The sequence below is a fragment of the Dipodomys merriami genome, unplaced genomic scaffold (genome assembly GCF_024711535.1).
Source record: "Dipodomys merriami isolate MVZ:Mamm:240054 unplaced genomic scaffold, mDipMer1.0.p SCAF_6, whole genome shotgun sequence".
NCBI classification, from domain to species: domain Eukaryota; kingdom Metazoa; phylum Chordata; class Mammalia; order Rodentia; family Heteromyidae; genus Dipodomys; species Dipodomys merriami.
Window position 1 is genome coordinate 39,859,270 of NW_027206179.1, and position 22,183 is coordinate 39,881,452.

Genomic DNA, 22,183 nt, shown 5'->3' on the forward strand with positions numbered 1-22,183 from the left:
CCTGTCATCCTAGCTATTCAGGATGCTGAGATCTCAGGATTGTGGAATAGAATAAGCCTGGGCAGGACAGGAGAGTCCTGTGAGACTCTTACTTCCCATTAACCACCTAAACACAGGAAATGGCTCAAGTGGAGGAGCACTAGCAAAAAAGCTCTGGGTCAGTGCCTAGGCTCCGAGTTTAAACCTAGAACCTCCCTCCCCAGTCCCCCCCCCCTCCCCACACACAAATGAATGAAGGAGTGAATAAGGGGGTTAAATCTATTACTCAAGAGGAAGTGGCAGAGCCTTTAAGAAATGGTGGCATTTCTTCCTGTGACACTTTCACATCACACCTGCCTGTATTTCTAGGGAAAGGGAGAGAGAGAATTCTCTCAACTTTACACCATTAGTCTTGCCTGCTAGTTGCTGTCTCTTGTAAATATGTCCTACAAGAAGACAAGCACAAGCACATGGGGCTGGGAAGGTGGCTCAGTGGTAGAGCGCTTGCCTTAAATGCCTGAGGCATTTAAGGGTTCGATTCTTCAGCACCACATAAGCAAAAAGAAAAAAAAGCCAGAAGTGGCACTGTCTCAAGTGGTAGAGCGCTAGCCTTGAGCTGAAGAGCTCAGGGATAAGCGCCCAGTCCCAGAGTTCAGGCCCTATGACCAGACCTCCCCCCCCCCCAAAAAAAGAAGAAGACAACCACATACAACCTTTTCTAGATTGCTTCCTTGCTTGAATTACCCCAGTAGTCCAACCCGCCTTTGCGAATAGACCTTTCTTTAAGGAAAAGGTGATGGTTTTGCTCTGTATGTTTATTATGAGTTATAATTTCCAAATCTGGGTTGGACAATCTCCACCATTTTGAGATCAAGTTTTCTTTTCCCTAAAATTTGATATATTTTGCCTCTGTGAGATAATGTTACAAAAACACCTCTTTATGGCTATCCTTTTGTAAAATCCAAAGCAAGGACCATCTGGTAACAAAGATTAATCTGTTTTAGAAAGGGAAACATTATTGCATATTTTAAAATATGTAACTAGCACAGAACATTTGCCTCAGGCATCAGAATGAGATTATGGTTTAGGAAAAATATTTAAATGAACCTTCATCCTTTAAAACTCTGTAAAACATGTTTTGTTTTCTTGTGTAGTAAAACTTAAATATTTTAAGTCATCTGCTGAAAAATAGTGCTAATTTAAAAATAAGAACAAAAGATGTTCTAATACTGAGAGAGAAAAAGCTGTAACTTTTTTCTCTTTTTAATTTATAAATGTTATGATTATATTTCTATGTTATTAGTTTTACAAATGATAGGTAAACTGATCTTGTTAACAGCTAGTAGACTACTTTTATTTATTTTTTTATCATTTTTTACATTGGTTTATATCTTTTATGTCATTATCTGTAAGTAGTTGTACAATAGAGTTACCATTCAACAAAGCAGTTTATGAATATAATACTTCTTGATCACTGAAACTACATTTTTAAGACAAACAAGATTTACTGAGCAATTTGGCCTGCCACCTTACATAATGATTCCTTTAACTTTGGTATGAGGTTATTTTTTAAATTAAATGGCTTCATGAAATTATATAAACACATGATTAGGTACAGCCCATAATTCACGTTAAAGCTCTGTCTATATTGTACAGTTGTAGGATGACAGATACATAGTGATGTGTATATCTTCTATACTTTTATAGAGAGTAATTGTACTGCTTTAGAATTCCCCTGCTCCCCTTAGCACGTGGTTTGTGAATGGAAACAGGAATCTATGTCTAAGTAGAAAATTAGGACAAAACAAATTTGCAGTGGAAAGAATCTATATTTTCATGGAGGCACACTCCAGCTCCTTATTCTTTAGTTACGTTTCAGACAGGGTCTATTGCTTTTGATGTGGCCAACCTCAGATGGAGACTCTTTCTGTGCTCTGCCTCCATCAGTAGCTGGAATTACAGGTATGTGCTACCATGCCTGGTCTTTACTTTAGGTGTTTTTAATTATAAACCAGTTGGCATCTTTTATGAAAGCAACCTCAAGAAATTTCTATGTGTGTGTGTATAAGAAACAACTTGTATTATTCTACCAAGAAATAAATGCTAATACTGACAGTGAACCAACATACCCTTCTAGTTGGAGGAGTAGATACTGTTCATAAATTTCTATGAAAGTAGCTTGATTTATAGTGTTTGGTTTGTTCTTTGGTGTTTCTTAGTATTGTTAGGAAAATTTGTATAATTGTTTCTCAATTTCAGCACATGACAATCTTTTTTTTTAGCATGATTGATTGATTGATTGATTGATTGATTGATTGATTTTGTCGGTCATGGGGTCTGAACTCTGGGCCTAGGCACTGTCCCTCAACTCTTTAGCTCAAGGCGAGCACTCTACCACTTGAGTCACAGCACCACTTCTGGCTTTTTCTGCTTATGTGGTGCTGAGGAATTGAACCCAGGGCCTCATGCCTGCAAGGCAAGTGCTCTACCACTGAGCCACCTTCCCAGCCCCACATGACAATCTTATTTAATATTTTATGGGAGTATTTTAGATGGCTCAGTTTTAATCTTTCTACTTCATATGTTCACAGGTAATTATATTGGCTAAGAATAAATCATTAAAGTATCAATCTGTTTCCCTGTTTATTGGGTCTGGTATAGTTTTTGAGTTGGTGTCTTTCTTTTCCCATTGTTGTTGAATAAACACTCATGCTGTTGCCTCTTGTGTGTTTTGAGTAGAACTATAATTTATATTACACAAAGAAAAACCTACAAAACAGCTTTTGTTCTTAAAATGTATGCTCTTGTTCTTTAAGGGTATGCTCATTCAATAATCTTGAATGAAATAACCAACTTAACATAATTTTATATATCCTTGTTCTGATACATCATATAGTTTGAAATACAGATGTTGGTTTTCATGTAATAGAATTAAACCCTGACTAAATTAGATATAATCAAAATAATCTGTTACAGTATACTTATCTCTGACAAAGCTAGACTGACAGGTGTCAGTAGTATTCTTTGGTTATTTTGGGCTTCAGAAGTAAACATTCCATAATTGCTTTGTTGTGTTTATGGATGTACATGTATGTATGTATATATATGTATATATATGTATATATATGTATACCCAGTAATCATAGGCTAAGAATAGTTGGTCTGAATCAAATCCTAAAGTCTTTATTTTAAAAATGTTTTCGTGAAACTAAGTAAACTTGAACAAAATGGTCATGACTTCGAGTTGAGCAAAATGTCATAGACAGATTAGGAAAATGGAGGGACTGATAGGGGTTGGGAGTGATGTAGAAGAACAATGAAAGAGGTAACGTTGACCAAGATGCATTGTACTCATAAACTGACATGTTGAATTGTAACCCCTTGGTGCAATGACCTAAAGATAATAAAACTAAAAAAAATTATCATAGGCTGGCACTGGTGGCTCACACCTGTAATCTTAGCTACTCAGGAGGCTGAGATCTGAGGATCGCGGTTCAATGCTATCCTGGGCAGGATAGTTGGTGAGATTCTTACCTCCAATTAACCACCAGAAAACCTAAGTGACACTATGGCTCAAGTGGTTGAGTGCTAGCCTTGAGCTCAGGGACAGAGCCCAGGCCCAGAGTTCAAGCCCCATGACTGATCCCCCTCCCCTCCCCTCCCCCCAAAAATCATAGACAGTATACAATACTTCTAAAACAAGGTGAGTATGGTATTTCAGAAAAGAATATTGTGTCCTGCACTATAAGTTAAGTTCTAAACTGTTAGAAATGACTTAAACATTTATTAATGTGGTAACCAGCTGAAAAATTTTTGCTTTTTTATTTTGTTTTTGATTATTCAGAATGAGTATGTTCTAGTTCTTGAACCAAGCATGATGGTAGAAATAGTAAAGTTGAGTTTTCCCAGTATTTTTGCTGGTTGTGATTCAGATTATAATAAGGTTTTGTTTTGTTGTGGTTGTTTTATTTTTGGTGGTAGTTCTGAGGAAGGGTAGGTAGAAAGGCTCAACTGTAGAGCTTGAAACTCAGTTTACTGACACCTAATGCAGTGATAAGTCAAGCCAAGGAAGCAGATGTTTTCACTTAATAAAATAGTTTTATGCAGTTCTACACAGATAATGCTTTGTATTGCAAGCTTGTTTTTGTAAGGTTGAGTTCACGTCATTGTACTCTTCATTGTGAGATTCCTACAGCCTCTTCTCTCTTCTGTAAAGCCACTAGCTTTAATCTATGTTAAACAAGTATGTTTGTTTCTTTCCATAGGATTGGACTCACTCCGTTTTATACTTTTGTTCCTTTCATGTTAATCACCGAGACTGCTGCAGAACAATTCTTCAAATGTTTGAGGAATGCACTCATGTCCCAGAGGAACAAAAGGAAAAAAATTAATAGACACACAAGTAATAAATCATGCATTTCTTACCGTGTAAGATTCACCAAGATAAATTTGTGTTCCATTTTTCTCCCCACAGTCTCCAAACGTCCACAACTACCCCGATATGGAAGCTGTCCCCCTGTTACTAAATAATGTGAAAGGGGAGCCCCCGGAGGATGCACTACCTGTAGATCACTTCCAAACACAAACTGAGCCCGTGGACTTGTCTATAAACAAAGCCAGGACGTCCCCTACCGCCGTTTCATCCTCCCCCGTCTCCATGACAGCGTCTGCCTCTTCACCGTCGTCTACTTCAACCTCTTCATCCTCTTCTAGTCGTCCAGCCTCATCCCCAACTGTTATCACATCAGTATCTTCAGCATCATCTTCATCAACAGTATTAACTCCAGGACCTCTTGTTGCCTCGGCCTCTGGTGTGGGAGGCCAGCAGTTTTTGCACATTATCCATCCTGTACCGCCTTCAAGTCCCATGAATTTACAGTCTAACAAACTGAGTCACGTTCACCGCATCCCTGTGGTGGTACAGTCGGTGCCTGTTGTCTATACAGCTGTACGGTCGCCTGGAAACGTGAACAACACTATTGTTGTGCCCCTTCTGGAGGATGGGAGAAGCCATGGCAAAGGTAAGACCTATGAATCTTTGATTTATTATAGCACTAGAGATAACTATTGACTTTGTCATTCATTGGAACATAAATTATATGCATACATTACACTCAAGCTCTGTACACAACTACAAGAACGGACGATGAGTTACTGAATACAGTTCACTGGGGATATTTCAATCATATAGATGCATTTTTTTAAGGTACGTGGTGGGGGGAGGTGGTACTAGGGCTTGAACTCAGGGCCTGGACCCTTCTGACTCCCTAAGGATTTTTGTTCAAGGCTAGCACTCTACCACTTTTACTGAAGCTCCATTTCTGCCTTTTGGTGATTAATTGAAGAGTCTCACATACTTTCTTGCCTAGGCTAGTTTTGAAACCTGATCTTCAGGTATCAGCCTCCTGAGTAGCTAGGATTACAGGTGTGAAACACTGGTGCCTATTGTTTATGTATATTTAAAAAATGTATATAGTCTCTGTTTTTATTTGGCAGTCCATTTAGTGTCAAAATGGAGATATCTCCATTTGCAAAATGAAGCTTAGTATTAAATGCTCAAATGGAAACGGCAGTCCTGTGGTTAGTGGAATTATGTATAAAGTAAAATTTCACATAGGGTTTGATCAATGTGAAATTTTCTTTTATGGATAATAAGGATTTTTGTTTTACTTTTTTTTTTTTCTTACTGGAAGTTATTCAGATAGAAAAAGTATAAAATTCCATGAAATTGTAGCCTGAGAATTCACTTTTAGGAGCCTTGGAAATTTGGTTAGCATGCTACCCAGGAGGCTGAATTCTGAGGATTATGGTTCAAAGCCAGCCTGGGGCACACAAAGCTAAGACATTCTTATCTATTATTAACCTGGGGCACCAGGAAGCTAAGCAAGAACTCAGGCCTGAGTTCAAGCTCTAGTATTGTGACACTAGAAAAATAGTAAGAATCCTGAAGTTCAGTATTAGGCTTAAAGGATCATGTAGCTTCAGTTTTTGTCATCTGTGTTAAATTCTTAACTGTCCATATCTTATTACATTAAATGCAATGCTAATTGTCTCTTCTGGTGTTTAAAAAGCAAGTAGGTAATTGCCACAGGATTATGTATAAAAATAACTAGGTAGTTCAGTAAATTTGATAATTATACAGATACCATGATGTTCTTTTTTACTCCTAAGTCCTTGGATGGGTGGGTGGGTGGGGGGTTGTTTTGCTTTTGTTCCCTACTTTTTATTAAAAGAAATATCATCATGCAGTCTGTCTTTCTTTCCTATTTACCCAAACCCCCTAATGTTTGATTCTCCTTCCTGTTTAAACTTGAAGATCTTTATGTGGAACTTGTCTTCAGAGCTTAGAGTTGATACTGGGTATGGCTTAATGATTCTTTGCCTTTTCCTTTGCTTTTATTTTATTACTGAAGCCCATAGTTACAATAGGATTGATGGACACATAAACTACCATCTTAAAAATGCTAACAAACATAATGTTCTTGCTTCTTGTATAAGGTAGGATTCAGTATAGAAAGATTGTATTTGATAGACAAATATTACAAACCTATGTTACAGAACTGGGCATTTACCATTGGCAAGTTATTCTTTGAATCTAGATTGAGTTTCTTCATAACATTGCAATAAATTTTATGTTCCTTGTATAAAAAATTAATCTCAGGATTCTAGAATTTTAGTTTGAAAATGTGAGATGTAGACATTCACTCCTAACTGACCACCAATAGGATATATCATTATCTGATATATCCTAAGGTTACTGAGAAGGTTAATAACATAAATGAAAATATCAAGCACTGATCAAGTACCAAGTAAGTGTCTGCTTACTTTCATTATTATTTTTCCCTCCCCCAAAGTACAAGAATAAAAACAGGAACTGGTAGGGGAGATAAACATGTTGAACTTTAAGACCCAAAACAACCCCAAGAAGTTGGTATAGAAATGGTTCTCAAGCCGGGCACCAGTGGCTCACACCTGTAATCCTAGTTGCTCAGGAGGCTGAGATCTGAGGATCACAGTTCAAAGCAAGCTCGGACAGGAAAGTTTGATAGACTGTTATCTCCAATAAACCACTAGAAAACCAGCAGTAGAGCGCTTGCTTTGAGCTAAAGAGCCCAGGGACAGCACCCAGGCCCAGAGTTCAAGCCCCATGACTGGAAGAAAAAAAAAAAGAAATGGTTCTCAAAATGTGAGTACAACTACACCTGGAGGTTTGGCTCAAGTGGTAGGGTACCAGTCTTTGCATGACAGCATCAGACTTTTGCGTCCAAGTTCTGTTCCTGGGGAAGAGGGGAGGAGTTGTTACTATAACACATTATAAGGGACTAGAGATTAGTAGGAAAAATGGTCTGGAATCATCTCATTTTTTTTCTCTTTTTATGACTTTATATTAAGTTTTTATAATGACCATATTCTACAAATATTACTATGCCATTTTACAAGTTTCTTTTATTATTTTAGAGATGAATTAGATGATAGTAAAAGTGTCTAATGGAGGAAGCTCGCCTACCTCAACAGAATAAAGAAAGCTAAGGGCATTTCAGTAATTCCTCGGGTCTTTATTTGCACATGTGCAGTTAGGCATTCAGCCAGCAGTGAAATGGCTGGTGATAAAGGCACTCCCTGTTTCCCTTCCCACGTGAGACTTATACATCTGGAATAGATGAGTGAACGAGAATGCCATAGGAGACTTGGATTTTCACAATGATAATAATAAAAAAAAACATAAAAATGTAACTCATGGGAATTAGGTGATTATGCTGGCTAATTACTTTTTAAGCTTGTGTAAGGTATCTGGTCTCTGATAGAACACTAGATGACCCTCTAGGACACTTGACACTAGGAACTGTGAAAGTACATATCCATATCTAAACTGATGCATTCTGTGAACTGACTCCTTTGTTCATTCGCATGTTTATTTAGCATGTATCCCTATCAGGCATTATTGACTCTAAACATAGTGTTGAACAAAACAGGTGCTGTTTCTGTTTTACAGTGTTTAAAGTCTAATGAGTGTCAAATGAATAAGAGAAACAATAGATGAAGTTATGTTTAACAAGAGTATTTTCACCTGGGCTGTAATATTTGGAAAGAAATGTTTTCACTCTGACTTTCTTTCAAAGGAGGGTGTGGTGAGGGCTTAAAGTGTTGAATGAACAAAGCTTCCACCAGCAATACGTAGGTAACAAAAGAGTAGAAAATGTTTTCTAATGATTGTAGAACCTTGGCCCATCCAAGAATATGATGAATATTAGTCTAAAGGAAAGTTGTTAGCTCACTCAGCTAATCTTAGTGAGGCCTTGAGTATAATACCAGAGATAAAGAAAGATAGCACGACGTTCTCTGAAGTAGAGTAAATAAATAAACACGATTTAGAATGAAGCTGTGAGAAGGAGAATGTAGAAGAAGGTCTCCTGAGGAGACCTTTTTCCACTTGATATCCAAAGGAAAAGTATTTAGCCGCCAAAGTGATCTTGAGAAGTACCAAGCCCCCAGTGTGGGAGACTGTATTACCACAGAAGTGGAGACCTGATATCCATCAGCAAAATCCTCAAGGGAATATCTGGCCTTGGTAATAATCACTTCAGGAATTTCAGTCTAGCCTTGGGAAGTTTGTGGTACATCTCTCTAGAGATTCTTTTTTTTTTTTTTTTTTAACAGATTTCTAGAAGCAGAAAAATAGAGAGTAAGTAAATCACCAGCTATGTTGTCCTTGGCTCATTATTACCCCGATACAACCCTTAAGAGTTAGAATTCTTCTTCCTATTAGTCATGTGCATTTCCTATATGCTAAGCATGATCCTAGGAGCTGAGGTTCTAAGATGAGCATGTCTCTTCTGCCCCAAACTTCATTTTCGAGGCAGACAATATTTGTCAGATAGTGTTCTGGGAAGAAATGGTAAAAGGATTGAAAGGTAAAAAGGAACGATGTCATTTTAGTTTTAATCAAGGAAGGCCTTTCTGAGAAAAATAGCTAAGGTAATAATATTTGGGAAAGGCATTGTAGAACAAGAGAACTTCAGATTTGAAGATGAGGCTCAAGTGGCTGTGACCTGCATGGGGAATAATGAACAACAAGGAGGCCTGTGGGCTTCTCCTTGGAGAGGGTGAGCAAGAGGAAATGGTGGAGATGAGGGCTGGGGAGTGGCCAGGCCAGGGGCACAGCAGGTAGAGTCTTTGAGTAGAAAGTGCTTGAAATGGTAGTTGGACAAGTAAGCCTGGGGCTCAAAGGAAGGAAGTACTTAGATTAGTCAGTTAAACTTGAAATCCATTAGGGATAGATGAGATATTTCATGCTATGGACTGATGAATCATCTTGGATGAGAATCAGAGCAGAGAAGGGAAAGCACAAAAGTCTGAGGAATTCAAAATAGAGGGTGGGAATGACGCCAGATCAAAGAAGGTCAGTTAAGTAATTTGGTACATGAGGGGGCTGTTCTCAGCCGACCCCTCTCTCTGTACCGATAATTCTGTACGGCCCACAAGGAGGATACAAATGTCCTTGTGATCTTTGGCAGACACTAACCCCGGAGGTTAGAAAGAGAAGAGGGATCTAGTCATGGATTCCATCTTCAATGGAAGGAAGTAGAAGAATGTAAGAATGTAAGTAGAGAATGAAAGAATAGAAGTTGCCAGTTGTTACCAGTCACTACTGAGGAGCTGAATAAAGTTGTGGGTTGGGTTGTGGGTTAGGGTCAGGGAAATGATAAACAGCAGACCAGTAGGGTAGGAAGAAGAATAGAAGAGGAAAGGGATACTCAGTCTAGACAGTTCTTAGGAGTAGTTTTATTATAAACGTTTTATTGTAGAGAATTACAGTGGTAGGAGACATGCAATAATTTCGGCCCTCGACCAAGGGAGTTTAATGGTGGGAGACAGCACTGTCAAGAATAATATAGTAGAGTTGAAAGTAGATAATTGTGGCTAATTCTATAGGGAGAAGAACTATGAAAGCAAAGCCCTTAATTGCATATTATTGCTTAGATTATACATCATTCAGTAATTAATTTGAATTCTGAAGTCAATTTATTATATTGATGGAATTGTTGGGCAAAGATACATAAGGAAAAAAAATGAAAGAAAATGCAAAAGGCAAAAGGGAATGATCTAGAATGAACAGGGAAAAGTATAAAAATAAAGTAAAACTTGAGTTCCATTGATACTAACCCAAATAATGATTATGGAATCAAGAAAGAAAAGTTGAAAAGGAAAGTTAAGTAAAATTTGGATTCTACTGATAATTATGAAAACTATACAAAAACTAATGAATAAAAATCAAATATTTTCATTCTTTATCTAATGGAATGCACAAATTAATTAAAATGAGAACATAACCCAAAAATAATTTGTAGTCATTTTTAAAGGCATACTTTACATTTTAATGCTAATTGGCATTCCATTTTAGGGATTGATGATTTTTAAAGGTCAATACAGTATGTAGTTTCAGAAAGCCCAATTATATAGCTAAACCATAGAGAATCTCGATGCCTGAATTGGTCATTTCTTCATTTAGCCAGAGTAACAAGGCAACCTTGATGCCCAGGAATCAGACATGGGTGCAGTTGATCATGAAACTGGAACTGTGAGATCTACAAAACTCCACGTACAGCTGGCTGGGTCTAACTGTTGCCATGTTTTCTTATTTTTCCCTTTCTTTTATTAGTTCATGCTGATTCTCTCTCTCTCTCTCTCTCTCTCTCTCTCTCTCTCTCTCTCTCTCTCTCTCTCTCTCTCTCTCTTCTCTCTCTCTCATTCCCTCTCTCTCCTCCTCCCCCTTTCCCTATTTATTATTTTCTTAGCTCCCCTAACGATACTTAATCACCCACATGACTCTGGTAAAATAAGTTAACTAGAAGGAAATATCTTAAAATATCTTACCTACAATTCCTATGCAGCCATATTTTCTTCCATTCAAATGCAAAACCCAGAAGCCAGATCTATAAAACTTAGGCAAAAACATGTGTTTTGCATTAAAAGGTTTGGTTTGGTTTGGTTTTGCTGGTTGTGGGGCCAGAACTCTTGGGCCTGGGCGCTGTCCCTCAGCTCTGCAGCCCAAGGCTAGCGCTCTACCACTTGAGCCACAGCACCACTTCTGGCTTTTTCTGCTTATGTGGTGCTGAGGAATTAAACCCAGGGCCTCATGCATGCAAGGCAAGCACTCTCCCACTGAGCCTCCTTCCCAGCCCTTAAAACTTTTTTAGAATAGTGTGATATTTGGAAAACAAGGTTATTAGTGTATTATTCTTGCCTTAAAAACAATTGGGTGATTAGATCCTTGAAATAAAATAATTTTTCCTAATAAAAGATCTAAGGAGAGCAACGGGGTTCTACTGTTAATAAATCAACCTAGTTTGGGTGTGGAATTTCTTTAATTACTCCTTTCCAAGAGTGTTGCTTTCTTATTATATCTGGATGTAGACACACAGTGAAAAGCCTTCCAAAAATATACCTTATTTTCATAACTCTCCATTCAAAGGGATGTGGCATGGGCAGATTTGAAATACTCACACCCCATTTTCTTCCTCCAGGCTGTTGCTTTTCTCAGCAGCCTACAGGAAGAAGCCACAGTGTATTTTTAGTCTTATGCCATTTCTGTTTGTGAAAGGAGAGATGGTCATTGCAAGGATGGCTGTAGTGCTAGCTGGAGTTCTGACGATGGTTAGAAAGGCATTGGGTGCACCTGGAGTTAGACTCTGTGCCCTTCTTCATTTCAGATCTCATTGTGTCATCATCTTCTTGTCAGCTTTCTGACTTGTGGTTATGTAGGTCTTGCTTCAGGCCCTGGTTCTTATCCCAGACACACTTCTTCTGTCTACCTTACAAATGCCTGTCCTCTTTTAGTTCACCATTGGGTGGAATCCTGGTGTCATCTGTCCATATGACCAGAATAGTTCAGGCAGCTGACCTATGCTTCTGTGTGCAGTTGTCTTGGCTTGTGTGTGACTGAACTACCACTTCTTTCTTTGGTAAATTTCTTCTTTTTATTTATTCTTGTGTGTACTAACTAGTAGGTACAAACTATTACTTTAATTATTTGGTTTTTTTATGAACAAACCCCTCTAGGTCATCCTGACCTTTAATGAATTCTGACCTCTGACCTTTAATTCATTTTTAATGCTGCTACTAATCAGGAAATAGGACTGCAATATTACTGTGTTTGAGTTTATTATTCTTAAATAGGGACTTGGATAAAACTAGAGTGTTTCACTATTATCTCTATAAAATGAGGGTTTGTTAGTGAGAGAAAAGTGTCAACAACTCAGCTTTAACTATTCGTGGGTTATTATGGTTTGTTTTTCACCTGATTTTTAACATGGTATAGAAATACTTTTTGTGTTCTCTCCCCACCCCCCATTTCTGGGCATGCACATAGGCTGAATAGATTTCACCTAAAATTGGCTTTGCTGGGCCCTTGTTTATCGGAAGTATCTACAATCTGAGGATTCCACAGCTTCATCTGCCATTAGTCCTGAGGTTCCATGATACTAACCTGGCTTGCTTGAGTAGACAGAAGCAATCTGTATTATTCTAAGAGAATTAGTGTAAAACAGAAACTTGTGGGTGAGTTCTACACAGATTGTAAATGCGAAAAAGTGAGTTTGTCTGGCTTCTTCACATTGCTGATTTAAATAGCAAATAAAAATAAAAAGAAGAAAAAGAACACAGAGAGGAAAGAGTATGTAGCTGCAGTGATATATTTTAAAAGGTAAATGTTATTAAGGAAATACTGGTGGAAACAAATCCATTTGTCAGATAAAGTAGCTAAAGCTAGAGGTTGACAGAATATACTTTGTGCTCGTTTTGTTATGAAGTGATATTAAAGAGCAGCTGAATAAAATGGTCATGCATACTATTTTCAGTTGCGGGGACAAGTTTCTCCTGTAATCAAAAGACCTCATTTATGTCTTAAATAGATTTCTGCATAAATGTTACATTTAACTAATAGAGAATTTTAATGTAGTCTCTGTAACTTTTTTTTTTAACCATGACTGAAAAATTTTCTCCAATATTTAGTACTTTGACATCCTGGATTTTGATGTATAGTATCTTTAGGTTTTTTAATAACTCTATTTTGAACAAACAATGATTTTCTCTCCTAATATTCTTAAACTTAATGTTTCCAATGTCATGTAGTCTAGGTGCTGTTACAAACCAAGGGAATTATAGTTTTACTTATTATACTGAAATTATCAAAATTATTTTTATGCCATTAGACATTTGTACTCATTGCAAGAAACATGCACATGCATACAGAATTAACTAGCAAATAAACACTTTACCTCACAACTTATACAGTGTGCTAGTAAAAAAGAAGGAAGAGTTAGAAAACCCTTGAGGCAAACTTGATTTTCAGATCACTGCCAACACTATTTTAAATTGGCTTTTTAATAATTTACACCTCCACGGCTGTGATTCTTGTTTCCCAGGTCTTGTTTCCAGAGTTTGTGACTATTTTCTCAGCTCTTTCATTCTTTTCCATCATTAATGGAGAATTGATTAATGGGTACTTTGCTGTGTATTATGTAAAACAAACCAAATTGATATTGGTTTGTCTACTAAATAAAAGAACAGCTACCAACATACAGTGTAATAATTACATACTTGGGTCTTTCTCCAGCCACCTCTGTGTTGAGTTTGCTCCCAGGCCATTGTGTTTTTCATGATTAGATGGCTCTACCATCTTTTTTCCCCTCTCATGATTAGTTATTTATTCAACAAATGTTTTATAAACCACTTTTATGAGCCAGGAATATACCATATACTCAGCAATGGAAGTTTTATTTAAAAAACAATATATCTTCTTAAAAGCCTATTTTAGTTTATAGTACAGAGAAACACTATTTACATTGTGGGTCGTCTCTTGTTGGTGAATCTTGAGAACATTTAGTAGTTCACAATGCATAGTTTTAAAGAAGTCAGATAGAATGGAATAGATTTATTTAAACCTGTTTTCATGAAACCTGTGGTTAACATATTTGTATTTACACACATGCAAATGTGGGTGATGGTGTGTGTACGTCATGTGTTCGGTCACACTGAATAGTGTAGGTTTTCCTATAGGTCCAAGTATAGGTACTTTCCATTGAGAATGCTTGAAAGAGGGTTCAGCAGAGCTATATCACCATGAATGCTGCTCCTCCCTCTTCTAGGGCACCTACTGTTAAGGTGCTCACCTTGATTCAGCCACCTTTTCCCTGACCTCTCACCCCAGCTTTCCTTTCCTCTTCTACTTTCCTATCCTTTCTTTACCTCCCTCCCTCCCTCACTGTTCTGCCCCTTTCTGAATCTTCATTCTTTTTTCTCTTGCATGCACTACTATTTTACCCTTTTCTGAATCTTGATTCTTCTTTCTCTTGCATACATCACAGAATCACCTATCCCAGAAGTCATATTAAAACCTATTTTGAAAAAGAGAGTTTTTGTACTGCCACCTTGTGGCAGAATTTTAGAAAATGGAAAAAGGGACTCAATAACCTAGTTATTATCATTATTTATTTTTAGTAGGATTGTTCAGAGTTGTTCCAAATACTTTAAGATAGAATGGAATGGAAGGAATAACCCCATTTCAGAAAAACTCAAACCAGAATTAGAAATTTAATTAACCTGCTCTGTTTCTAGAGTTCCCATATATGAAATAACTTTTAAAGGACTATATTTAATTTGATCCAGAAAGAAACAGTAAAATTTCTATTTGTTCTTTATATTTCCTATCCTGAACTTTTCCATCTTGAATCTGTTTAACTAAAATGTTAAATGTTCTTTCTGTGTATCTGTGCACAGTATTTTTTTAAAAGTATAGATAGATGGCTAAATGGTAGCTTGTGTATATCAACTTGTGTGTGTCATTGAGTCTCATTGAGCTAAACCAACCAGGCAAGGAAATCAGTGTTCTGCAAGTCATGGAAAAGAAATGAAAATTAAAAGAGAATTATGTCATGGGACAGATTGTTAAATAAAAAAAAGGTTTCATAAATATGGGAAAACTGGGAGCTGGTCTTGCTGAATTTGTTATAGCAACTGCTTCCTCAATAACAAGGAACTTTAGAGTTTAGTAGAAATGAGATAGTTAGATAAGAAATAGCATCCTATATCATAGGAGTGCTCACTTTCCTGAGGATAGAAAGACCTACCTAGCAGGGCCTCCTAAAGTGAGGATCAGCTTCTTTGTTGACAAGATCTCTATTTGTTTATGTAATTTTGGTTCTGTTTTGTGGTGTTTTTGTATTTGTGCCCTTCTTGGGGCTTAAACTCAGGGCCAGGGCATTGTCTCTTTTGCTTAAGGCTAGCACTGTTACCACTTGAGCCACAGTTCCACTTCTTGCTTTTTTTTGGTGGTTATTTGGAGATGAGCGTCTCCTGCCCTCCTTATCTCCAAACCCTGATCCTCAGAACTCAGCCTCCTGACTAGCAAGGATTACAGACATTGAGCTATTGGCACCTGGGTATCGAATGCTTTTTAATGTTATAAATTCTTATTGCTATGATGAAAAAATTTGGAATGCTCCCAAAATTCTTTACTAAAATTTGTCTCATGAAAGTAACCTTCTGAGTCCTGTTCATCCTATTTCACTCACTTTTGTATAGCATTAGTAAATGCATGATAAATATTTATTAAAAGAATGGGTAGATGAACATGAGTGAATAATTATAGGTTGCAGATGTGTACAGTGTTTTATAGGAGATATTTAGAAATGTTGTGGCTTGATACCCTTGAATTACAGAGAAGAAAATGCAACCACATAAAGCGAGTAAAGTTCCTGTATCCTGTATACCCCAGTGTGAGTGGATGCCATGGATTTTCATGGTAATGTTATACTCGTTTTTATGGAGAAAGTGTCTCTGGCAAACAAACACTAAAATCTGGTTTAATCCTGCTTTTTCCAGGCATATACACACCAAATTTCAAGATACACACATACACAAACACACACCACATAGTGAACACTCAAGTGTTTTCAGAAGGAAATGACACCATTCTCAAACTATTACTGCCTTATGTCAATGACCCATTTGTAATTAGTGCTCTGGTATTCTTGGATATGTATTATTTCTGCTGTTTTCCAAATGCTTCATATTAGCGAATAATGCTTTATGGTACATTTATAAATGCTTGATATAACTTAGGTTTTAATAATTTTTGGAGCTCAATCCCTGAAGGTGATAAACACTCATATTCATATGGCTTCCAAAGAGTGCTTTTTTTCGAGTTTGTAGTGTTTGTGTGTGTATGTACATGCACGATCACATACACAGGTATTGGAACTTAAACTTAGGACCTGGTGTTCTTGCTGATTAACTCTTTCACACAGGGCTGGTGCTCTACCACTTGAACCACACCTCTACTTCCAGTTTTTACTGATTAATTGGGAGATAAGTAGCTCTTGCCTTCTCTAGGCTTCCTTAGAACCTTGATCCTCAGATCCCAGCCTCCTGAGTAGTTAGGATTACAAGCATGTCACCAGTGTCCAGCCCTAAGCAGTCTTAATAATCCAACCAGTTGCAATGGAGAGACAGTGCCATATGAAAATTGTCATTTCTTTACTCTTCCATTCTCTGGTTAAATAGCTTGCCTGTGATCATAGGACAAATAATGGCTTTGATTAGACCCAGGCAATTAATCGAATCAGCTAGGTTTCTCATATGACAGTAATGCCATTTTCATTTCTCAGTCAGGATGAAACAAGTTATGCCTTCTAGTCAACTGTCGTTATCTGTGTCAGCATCATCCTACTATAAAATCGGGAAACTGTGGAGTATGGATAATCCCACCATAAATTGTAATAAAAATTACCACGCCAGACTCTATATTCTGTCCATTAAATTCATAGACACAGTCTCTTTGTACATAAAGTTTTATGAAATAAATGGACCAGTTCTTCTGTCTCTTCCAGATAGCAAGCTGTTTTGATTTAAGTGCTGATAATGGAACAATCAGTTTTTGGTGGCCGCGATACGTATTAGAAAAACATAAATTTCACTTCACTTAACAAACCTTAAATAAAAGAAAAATGCTACTTTAACTCTCACCATGAAGTTAAATCTGTCTGTGAGAGAAAGAATGCTGAGCTTACTGTGGTGGTTCCATTTGTTGTTCCCATAAAGCGATGATTTGGTCTCAGTCTGAATGGTGTGTTAAGTAAACCCAAGCACACATCTCAAATGGTGTTGGGACAATTGCTTCTAATCCTTTCTGTGGTTAGAAGGAATTGTCAATTTCTTGAATGCATTTTCGTTTCTCCTGTGGTAAATTCGAGGGCTTTCCTCACTATCTCTAGAGTGGCATTTGTCAGAAGTGAATGTTTTCAATCAGTTCTTCCTTTGTAAACGGGGGGGGGGGGGGGTGAGGGGTGAGAGGGGGGTGGGGGGAGGGTAATGGGGGTGGGTACACATGTGTGTACATACATACCAATATTGGGGCTTCAACTCAGAGCCTGTGCACTGTCCTTTAATTTTCCCTCTCAGTGCTAACATTCTACCACTTAAGCCACAGCTTTACCTCCAGTTTTTCGGTGGGTAGAGAGAAGAGTTTCCACCGTCTTTTTCTGCCTTGGCTGGCTTCAAACCACAACCCATAGATCTCAGCCTCCTAACCAGCACTAGTCTAACACAGGGCCTCTTTAATAGAGAAAGAGGAAACCTTCTGGAGACCAGCTCATAAATCCTCAAGGAATATGAACTAAACTGTGGGGGAAGTTATTTGTTCTAGTGAAGACAGACTAATTAGCACTGGAGGTGAGAGTTGAAGAGGACTTTGGCTCTTAATACGCAGAGTAGTAGATGGGAATACGCTAGGTCAAGAAGAGAGTCAATATTAAGGGCCAAACATGGACAGTGTGTAAAGGTTGCAGAATAATACCACTTTTCTGAAGCATCCAGGTTGGTATGTTCTCACATACACATAGTTTATATGATATAAAACATATATTGCATGTGTGATATGTATTATATGTTACCTATGGGAAGGACCTGAATCCACTCACTTTCCAAAGCTGTTAGCTCTTGGCTTAGATCTATTTCTTGCCTTCTTTCTGAACACAATTTTCTAGCTGTTCATAGGCAGAAAAATAACAAAGAAAAAAAAATAAAAGAATATTTCTGTCTTTCATTATTTAACTCAAGACCTCTAAATTTTTTTTTCAGTAGAGTTTTATGAATTTATCAGCCTTGATAATTTGGTAGATTTTGCATTCTGTAGTTTTCCTTACCAGAAGAAAAATATAACAAACCAAGTGCTGGTGGCTTATTCCTGTAATCCTAGCTACTCAGGAAGCTGATATCTGAGGATCTCAGTCAACCTAGGCAGGAAAGTCTGTGAGACTTTTTATCTCCAATAAAATGCTAAAAAATCCAGAAGTGGAGCTGTCACTCAAGTTGTAGAGCTCTATTAGCCAAAGTAACTCAAGAATGGAGCACAGGCTCTGAGTTCAAGCCCCAGGACTTGCACATACACACACAAAAATGCACACACTTGCACACATACTCTGATTTTTGCATAATCAGTTTACAGGTTGTTCAATATCCAGATGCTCACATACCCCTACCCAGATTGAGAAAATTCCCTTTGTCTATAGGGATCTAAGGGCAAAAAGTGTCAAAATTTTAAACAAAGATGTCAAAATTCTTAAAGTAATAACTTGAAAAATTACAGCAAGGTCTTTCTGCAGGAAATCAAATAGGCTTACATGGCCCTTAAGTCCTTGGAGATAAATACTTTATTACAGCATCATAATTGCTTTGGAAGTAAAGGCCATTAGTAATGAAAGAAAGGTTAAATTATTGTCAGTCTAGTTGAAGAAGGCCGCAAAGTATGTAATTAATCTTAGGAAGATATTTATTTAAATCACTGAAATAGTAACTAACCTTTATTGGATATACATTCTTTTGTGCTTTACATATGTTATTTTTAAGCTCTACAATAACCAATATTTATATAGTATTGCCTGTCTTGTATAGATAAGGAAACTGATAGTCCAATAGCCTCCTCTACTCCTTAAAGGCACAACACCTTGAATTAAATCACATTTTATAATATTTCAGAGCCATTTTCCATAGTCATACTTGACACTTCATTGCATATGTTAATTATATGGAGATTTTTTTCAGTATTAAGTATCCCAACTTCATATTTCTCCAAATAAGGTAACATTAAACTAAATGCAAAACTGTATTTCAAAATCATTTGTGTGAAAATATAAAGCTAATAATATAGGAAATATGTGCATGTAACACCAATTGTGTGTGAATTTCAGGGGAATTGCATGAAATAATGCCATGTAGTTAAATATTGACATTAGAGTGTACTGTTTTATGTTTCTATTTCTCTACCATCTTGCAGCATGAGAACCAACAGCCTGCAGCTGTAGGTTAACATTTCGAGGTGTAGGGAAATTTTGTCAAAGTGTGGTTCACTGAGCTTCAGATATCAACATCTGTGTCATTTTAAGACATTTCTTGCCCCTGCCTGGAGCTCTTTTGAGCAAAAAATTATTAAAAAATTTAAAAAGATGCATGAAACACAGACAGGCTTCTTCTAGTCTGCCTCTCTCTAATGGTGGTTATTTTCCACAACACACACACACACACACACACACACACACACACACACACACACGGGAAAAACACAAAGACATGGCCAACATTTATTATTACTGTTATATTTATTTTTCTAACATTAATGAGCTCAATAAAGTCCTGAGCACTAGCCAATAGCTAATAATCATTAGAACATTACAGTTTGAGAATTCTCCTGGCTAACAAAACGCAGATGTTCAGAGGAGCTTTCTTCAAAAATGGAAAGCAAATTCCCAACATGATATATTTGATTCTGGAGAATAGCTTCATATAAAGAGTTGTTGTTGTTGTTTTTTAAAATCAGATTCTTTTGTGTTTTTGTTTTTGTAGTTCTTTTACATAGGTTAAGAGTAAACTGCTTTAAATGCTGTCCAAGAGATATTACTGTTATGATATGTTCGAGTACGTTCTGTATCCCCAAAGTCATGATTTTAGTAAAACAAGCCGTTTATCATCTAACAAGTGTGAGTGGTAGCTGGCGATGCACTATTTAGTAGCATTATTGTGCCCATTGGTATAATCTGCAGTAATCAAGGTAGTATAACCTCCAATTATGTGTTTTATTATCTCATTATCTACCTTGCAACTAGTACAACCATTAAGAGGTCCTTTTTTTTTTTCTGCCTTCTTGGCCAATTGTGATCATTTTTAATGTTAATCACATAATAAGCCCTTCATACTTAAAGGTAATCTCCCTTTCGGTGAAAACTTAAACAATTGTACCTGTGTCATTTTGTAAATGGAAGCTTAGTTTTTCCATTCATAAATCTAAATGAGCTTGTGAATGATTATTAACTATTTTTCAGTGCTCTGCTCTACTTCGATAATTAAGACAAACATTGAGAATACAATCATCCTGAACAAGGAAAAGTGTGTGCTAGAGATCGACTCCGTTCCTCACGTCTATTTACTTATTCCATACCTTATTTCAGAAAAGATAGAAGAAATATGACCTTCTTTATTGCTGTTGTACATCAGTCCAAGCTGTCAGTTACAAAAACACAACTATTCAACCAGGCATTTTAATGCACTGTCCATATCAAAATTGAGAATGGCAGAATATTTTTGAAGTAGAACTTTCTACTCCAGCTTCTTTAGGCTTATGTCTATATGTGTAAATGGACACATACACACAGAGAAAATGGGAAATGGGTGTTCATATAAATAAGGTGCCAGTTTTTAGAAATTATTGTACTTATTTTTGTTTTGTGCAGTACTGGGGTTAGAACTCACGACATTGCACGTGCATTTGGTAGGCACCCTTCCATTCAAGCCATGCCATGGGGCATAGAAACTGTTGTACTTAGAAAGAAATGAGTTCTTCACTTAGTATTGTAAACTTTTTATTCCTTACATTGTACGACTTACTGAGAATAGCATAAAAGGATCTTCCTGTTATTTACACAAACATGTAATTATACTTAGTACCCATTTATTTTCTTTGTTGCTCTCTGGTTTATTTATCAAAACTAAATAAAATCTGAATGTCGGAAGTCAAAAAAGCTATGATCTCTTACATTTTTAGCCTTTTTTTCTTATTAAGGAATTTACTACTCTCAGAAGCAGGAGGGGCTTTCAGACAGAAGTTTGTGTAAAGCCGGCGCAAAGCCAAGAAGTTTGCCACATGCTTTACATCTTATGTTCTCCCCTAACCCAGTGCCACTAGTATGTGTTACGTGCGGAGTTCTCAGAGCCCTTGATCACCTGGCAGAATGAGAATTTTTACATAGTTATTTGGGATGTTAACATGATGGACATTGGTAGTCACATAGCATCTGTTTTTTTTTTTGTTGTTGTTTGTTTGTTTTTGGCGGCTGTGGGGCTTGAACTCTGGGCCTGGGCACTGTCCCTCAGCTCTTCAGCTCAAGATGAGTGCTCTATCACTTCAGCCACTTCTGGTTTTTTTAGTGGTTTATTGGAGATAGGAGTCTCACGGTCTCTCCTGCCCGGGCTGGCTTTGAACCTCGATCCTCAGATCTCAGCCTCCTGAGTAGCTAGTATTACAGGCGTGAGCCACCGGCCCCTGGCTGTCACATAACATCTGAGATGCCTGCTTTCTCTGGGTTTCTGTTCTGGGGTGTATATGTTTGTTAGGATGCAAGTGTGAAGTCACGTATTTGGGAGTTGGTATATAAGTGCGTTGTACAGCACAAGGCTTAAATCAGTAATGCTGTGTGTTGTTTGTGGCCCACACAGACCCTCTCGCGAGAAGATTGGTGGAAAGGCTTCTATATGTATGCATATCAATCCCTCAACAAGAACTTTCCATAAAGCGTTGGTTTTGTTTTGTTTTGTTTTGCTTTAATGTGATGCAGTCAGCATTGGGTGGTCACATGGGACTGTTGGGTTATACCTCAGCCTGAGACACTTCCTTAGCATGTTCTTGGCCCTAAGTTTGATTCCTCAGCATCATGGAAAAGGAAAAGAAGAAAAACATCATTCTTGATAGAGACAGAAACAGAAGCGCTTATCCTCAAGACCATGGGCAGAGAAAAACCAGTGGCTAAGGGTTGAGATAAAGAGATACACTCAAATAGAAGTAAGAGGTTCAACAGCACATCAGTAAACAAAGTCAAGGGTTTTGATGGTCTTCAGCCCAATCTTTTTATTGATTGATTGATTGATTGGTATTATA

At 37.3% G+C, this 22,183-nt stretch overlaps 1 protein-coding gene across 7 annotated transcripts in view; it reads left to right on the forward strand.

Annotated features, from left to right (window-relative positions):
• The window catches only part of LOC138814056 (Krueppel-like factor 12), a 713,678-nt gene that overhangs the window by 566,529 nt on the left and 124,966 nt on the right, over positions 1–22,183 (forward strand). For all 7 annotated transcript variants that reach the window (XM_070002854.1, XM_070002850.1, XM_070002849.1 and 4 more), the window contains one exon: positions 4,454–5,000. In XM_070002854.1, coding sequence (XP_069858955.1) covers positions 4,454–5,000 — 547 coding nt within the window. The remainder of the gene's footprint in view (positions 1–4,453; positions 5,001–22,183) is intronic.